General features: G+C 43.2%; 1 protein-coding gene across 1 annotated transcript; it reads left to right on the forward strand.

Annotated features, from left to right (window-relative positions):
- The first annotated feature begins 339 nt into the window (after positions 1-339).
- LOC139233545 (beta-1,3-galactosyl-O-glycosyl-glycoprotein beta-1,6-N-acetylglucosaminyltransferase 3-like) lies at positions 340-5,179 on the forward strand. The gene is made up of 2 exons (XM_070863948.1): positions 340-1,137; positions 4,655-5,179. The coding sequence occupies exons 1-2, from the start codon at positions 340-342 to the stop codon at positions 5,177-5,179; spliced, it is 1,323 nt and encodes a 440-aa protein (XP_070720049.1).
- Positions 5,180-6,433: the final 1,254 nt, after the last annotated feature.

Consider the following 6,433-nt stretch of genomic DNA (forward strand, 5'->3'; position numbering starts at 1 on the left):
GCCTTGACTGTTAGGTTTGATCCTTAATAATGGCGATTACACTACTGCAGATGGACTGTATTGGCAAATGCTTCACCTGGATATATAACTTGTTGAGCAACATTTTACTGAGTTGTATAGAACGGCTGTTATTATGCTGTAATATAACCTATACAAGCTCCTCCTTCCCGGATATTTCAAGACATTCATTCAAAATATTGTTCCTGAATCTTTATCTGGGGGAGAAACAGGAAGACTTGAAGGCCAGTAATCACCAGGTGCCTGTTGCGGTTTGGGGTATATGGGGAAGTATATGAGCGTATTTTTATTTGGAGGAGACTGGAGAGGGTTTGAAAAGAAATGACTTGCATGAAGATGAATAAGAGAAGAATTGCCAAGTGCCGGCTAGTTTCAGGCGCTGTGATTACGCTCACTGGAGTTGCATTTCTATTCATCGGGAATTTGTATTCCTGTGAGGATGCGATGCTGGGAATTTGGGGAAACTCGGGAGATGCGAGTAACAGACGGTGCTTGGATCAGTTTTACACAACCCTACAGCTGTCTGCTCCCCTGCCGGTCTGTCCCCGGATTATTAGAGGCGATCAAGCGGCCGTTGAAGAAGCTCTTTTAAACTCTCTCGATGTGTCACGTAACAAATCTCCTTTGACCGAAAATCATTATTTGAATATGACGAAGGACTGTGCTACATTTATAGAGGAGCGGAAGTATCTAACCTTCGCATTCAGCAAAGGGGAGAGAAATTTCCCCATCGCCTATTCCATTGTGATTCATGAGAACATCGAAATGTTTGAGAGACTCCTGAGGAGCATTTACACCCCCCAGAATGTGTACTGTATCCACGTGGATAGGAAAAGTGCAGCCAGCTTCCAGCTCGCTGTCAGGGCTATTGCCGCTTGCTTCCACAATGTTTTCATTGCCAGCAAGTTGGAGAAGGTGATATACGCGTCGTGGTCCCGGGTTCAGGCTGATCTGAACTGTATGGAGGAGCTGCTGCAGAGCCCGGTCCACTGGAGGTATCTCATTAACCTGTGCGGACAGGACTTCCCCATTAAAACAAACGCCGAGATTGTTAGAACCCTGATTGTCCTGAACGGGAAGAACAGCATGGAGTCCGAACTGCCCGCAGCTTCCAAAAAGGTGGGTTGGCCATTTCTTTCATTAAACCGCTAGCGCATTGAGTGACTGAAGATCGACACCAACCAGCAAAGCAAGGTTATACAAGCAGAAAATGCTGGAAATACTCAGCGGGTCAGACAACATCTGTGGAGATGTCAGACCTTGAAGGTCACAGACCTGTCTCTCTCCTCAGACACTGGCCCGCTGAGTGTTTACAACACTTTCTGATGTTATTTCAGATTCCAGCATCCGCGGTATTTTGCGTTTGTAAAAGTGCAAAGGTTACATGGTTAACCCCAAAGGATTAGAGACATATTGATACAAACATGTCCAGTGTCGGTGCCTTTTATTCCGTGCGTGGTTTCAGCCGAGTGTCGGGGCAGTTGCTGCTGTCTCCGAGTTGGGAAGAAGGCTTCACTCTATGTCCTAAGCTGTGACTCCAATCATTAGGCAGAATGAGGCTTGGGTGTTTACCAATTATAATTACAACAACTTGCATCTTTAATGTAGAAAGACATCCCAAGGAAATCAGTTTTTTTCCTTTTTTAAAAGGTCGCTGAGGCAGAAAAGGAGAAATTAGGAGGCTGCCCAAAAGTTTGGCGATAGGTGGGTTTCAGGAAGGGCCTCGAACGAGGAGAGGTGGAGAGAGAGGAGGTTAGTGAGGGAATCCCAGAACATGAGCTCTCGGTAGCTGAAGGCACGGCCACCAACGGTGAAGCGAAGAGAGCAAGAGAATCACAAAAGGTCTGAGTCAGAGGAACATTGCGGGGGTGTTGGGGTGTTAGTTATAGGGGTGGGAGAGATTACAGAGATAAGGAGGGGATGAGGCCATGAAGAAATTAAGACACAAACATTGACAATTTTAAAATCGAGGCGTTGTGGGACCGGGAGCCAATGTAATTCAGCGAGGACAGGTGAAAGGGACTTGCTGTGGGATAGGACACAAGCAGCAGAGATTTGGATGCCCTGAACTTTATGGAGAGTTGAAGATGGGAGGCTGATCAGCAGAGCAGTGGAATAGTCAAGTCTAGAAGTGACAACGTATGAATGAGGGTTTCATAAACAGATGGGCTGAGGTAGGGGTGGAGACCGGCGATTTTATGGAGACAGAGTAGACAGTCTTTATGATGGTACGTGGTGTCAGATGTTCAGCTCGGAGTCAAAGAGAACACCAAGATTGAGAACAGTCTGCTTCAGTTTCAGATAATAGCTGGGGAGGGAGTAGAATTGGAAGCAAGAGTATGGAGTGACCAATGAGGATGGTTTTACTCTTCCCAATGTTTAAATGAGGGGAATTGTGGCTGATCCAAGACTGAATATCAGACAAGGGGGTAGATTTTGGGGCTCTATGTGGGGGAACATCTGGCCAACAGTGATCACAACACTATACAGTTTCAATTGCTGGTAGAGCTAAAGGTACTGAGAATCTGCAACTCGTACCAGATTTGAGAAAAGCAAATTTCACTAAAATGGCAGACGATTTGGAACAGGTAACTTGGCTAACCTTGCTGGATGATGATGAAACAGATGTAGAATACAAAGGGAACGTTTCTAATAACAAAATAAACAAATGTGGAAAATAAATATGTACCCAAAGTCAAAAGGTGTAAGAAAATGCCACGGTGGCTGACTAGTTATATATAAAGACAAATAAGGTGTAAACAGAAATGTTGATATAAATGATGGGCATATAATAAGAACATAAGAAATAGGAGCAGGAGTAGACCATTTGGCCCCTCGAGTCTGCTCCGCCATTCAATACAATCATGGCTGATCTGATCTTGGGCTCAGCTCCACTTCCTTGCCCGCTCCCCATAATCCTTCAACCCTTATCGTTCAAAAATCTGTCTATCTCCACCTTAAATATATTCAATGACACAGCCTCCACAGCTCTCTGGGGCAGAGAATTCCACAGATTTACGACACTCTGAGAGAAGAAATACCCCCTCATCTCAGTTTTAAATGGGCTTATTCTGAAACTATGTGCCCTAGTTCTAGATTCCCCCAAGGCTAAGTGAGTGGGCAAAAATTTGGCAGATGGAGTATAATGTTGGAAAGTGCCACCGTGGCATTTTCTTACACCTTTTGACTTTGGGTACATATTTATTTTCCACATTTGTTTATTTTGTTATTAGAAACGTTCCCTTTGTATTCTACATCTGTTTCATCATCATCCAGCATTTTAGTGAAATTTGCTTTTCTCAAATCTGGTACGAGTTGCAGATTCTCAGTACCTTTAGCTCTACCAGCAATTGAAACTGTATAATGTTGTGATCACTGTTGGCCAGATGTTCCCCCACATAGAGCCCCAAAATCTACCCCCTTGTCTGATATTCAGTCTTTGGCAGAAAAAAAAATCAAAGAGCAAGTTATTATTTAAAGGGAGAAAGATTGCAAAGTGCTGCAGTACAGCGGGACCTGGGGGTACTTGTGCATGAAACACAAAAGGATAGTATGCAGGTACAGCAAGTGATCGGGAAGGCCAATGGAATATTGGCCTTTATTGCAAAGGGGATGGAGTATAAAAGCAGGGAAGTCTTGCTACAACTATACAAGTTATTGGTGAGGCCACACTGGAATACTGCGTGCAGTTTTGGTTTCCATATTTACGAAAGGATATACTTGCTTTGGAGGCAGTTCAGAGAAGGCTCACTAGGTTGATTCCGGAGATGAGGTGGTTGACTTATGAGGAAAGGTTGAGTAGGTTGGACCTCTACTCATTAGAATTCAGAAGAATGAGAGATGATCTTATCGAAACGTATAAGATTATGAGGGGGCTTGACAAGGTGGATGCAGAGAGGATGTTTCCCCTGATGGGGGAGACTAGAACTAGAGGGCATGATCTTAGAATAAGGGGCCACCCATTTAAAACTGAGATGAGTATAAATTTCTTCTCTCACAAGGTTGTAAATCTGTGGAATTTGCTGCCTCAGAGAGTTGGAAGCTGAGACATTGAATAAATTTAAGGCAGAAATAGACAGTTTCTTAAACGATTAGGGGATAAGAGGTTATAGGGAGTGGGCAGGGAAGTGGAGCTGAGTCCATGATCAGATTAGCCATGATCTTATTGAATGGTGGAGCAGGCTCAAGAGGCAGTATGGCATACTCCTGCTTCTATTTCTTATGTTCTTATGGGTCGGAGAGGAATTTCCCAGATTTTTTCCCCCCACTGTTTTTAAAAAAAAGTTTTTTTGCCTCTCCCAGGAGATCACATGGTTTGGGGTGGGGTGGAGTGTCTATGTTGTGATACACAAGGTATTGCAATTGTGCGGGACAGACTCGATGGACCAGAGGGTCTTTACCTGTCCGCAGGTTCATATTTTGACACTGTACGATTGTCTAAAACAGGTGATAGCAAATGAGCATCCTGTTTTACAACTCTTCCAATTTTTAGTTCCAATTTGAAAAAAAGTTCCCTTTTTTTAATCTTTAGGTTATTATTTTATCCCCTTCCCTCTATTTATTGGTTTAATGGCCTTTCTGCAGTAATCACCACATTCTGAGTTCTCTGTTAATGTGTCCTTTTCTTAAATTACAGGAACGGTGGTTTTTCCATCATGAAGTTAAAGACCAAATAAGCAGAACTGCGGAGAAGAAGAGCTCACCTCCAATAAGTACTCCCATGTTCACTGGGAATGCATACTTTGTGGCTGCAAGGGAATTTGTGAATCATTTGTTTGAAAGTCCTGAAATCCAAAAATTTCTCAAGTGGGCAGAAGACACCTATAGTCCTGATGAGCATGTTTGGGCTACTCTCCAGAGAATTCCTACTGTCCCAGGCTCCGACCCCCCCAATGAAAAGTATCAGGTATCAGATATGGCAGCCATTTCCCGCCTGGTGAAGTGGTCCTACATGGAAGGGGACATATACAAAGGTGCACCCTATCCCAAGTGTACAGGAGCTCACCGTCGTGCAGTGTGCATCTATGGTTCTGGTGACCTTCACTGGATTCTGCAACAACACCATCTCTTTGCCAACAAATTTGATCCTGAAGTAGATAACACAGTGCTTCAGTGCTTAGAGGAATATCTAAGATATAAAACAATTTATGGATTGATGTAGGGTTATATTTTATTTCATCCTAAACTTTCCATATTTATTTGCCCTTCACATAGTTGCACATCTCCATTTAGCCTCCTTTAACCACCAGGAATGGGAGTCCAAGCCTCTGTGATTAATGATACCATTGGCTGACAGAAAATGACCTTTGAAATATTTAATCCATCCAGAAATACCCTACAACCTCATACCCCCGCCCCTCCCTGGCCCCACAATTGCAGCATCCAGTTGATTCATATATTTTTTAAGTTAATTCACAAGATGTGGGCATCACTGCCAAAGCCAGCATTTATTGCCCATCCCTAATTGCCCTTGAGAATGTGATGGTGAGCCGCCATTTCAGAAGGCAGTTAAGAGACAACCACATTGCTGTAGGTATGGAGTCATATATCGGCCAGACCAGGTAAAGATAGCAGATTACCTTCCCTAAAGGACATTAGTGAACCAGATGGGTTTTGATGACAATCTAGTAGTTTTATAGTTACCATTACTGATACTAGCTTTTTTATTGATTCCAGATTTATTTAATTAATGGAATTTAAATTCCCCAGCTGTCGTGGTGGGATTTGAACTTCTCTTAAATGATTTCAGCATTCGCACCTCCATCACTATGCTCGGAGTCCAGTCCAAGTGCTGATCACTCTATGTGTGAAGGAGAATGTCTCAATGTCATAGAGACATCATCGGGATCTCATAGAAGCATATAAAATTCTGATGGGACTGGACAGGTTAGATGCAGGAAGAATGTTCTCGATGTTGGGGAAGTCCAGAACCAGGGGTCACAGTCTAAGGATAAGGGGTAAACCATATAGGACCGAGATGAGGAGAAACTTTTTCACCCAGAAAATTGTAAACCTATGGAATTCTCAACCACAGAAAGTTGTTGAGTCCAGTTCATTGGACATATTCAAAAGGGAGTTGGATGTGGCCCTTACTTGGATGTGGCCCTTACGGCTAAAGGGATCAGGGGGTATGGAGAGAAGGCAGGAGTGGGGTACTGAAGTTGCATGACCGGCCATGATCATATTGAATGGTGGTGCAGGCTCGAAGGGTCGAATGGCCTGCTCCTGCACCTATTTTCTATGTTTCTATCAGTTCTAAGATTATCATTTAAGAGTTTGAACCAATGTCCCAATTCAGTTAAAAATAATATTCCAGATTTATCTTTTCCATTGTTCAGGATTATGTGCAGTTTTGATAAGGTAAATGGGATTTCCAAGTTATTTACTGAATACTGGGTTTTGATGAACATAGGAA

The sequence above is a fragment of the Pristiophorus japonicus genome, chromosome 21 (genome assembly GCF_044704955.1).
Source record: "Pristiophorus japonicus isolate sPriJap1 chromosome 21, sPriJap1.hap1, whole genome shotgun sequence".
NCBI lineage: Eukaryota > Metazoa > Chordata > Chondrichthyes > Pristiophoridae > Pristiophorus > Pristiophorus japonicus.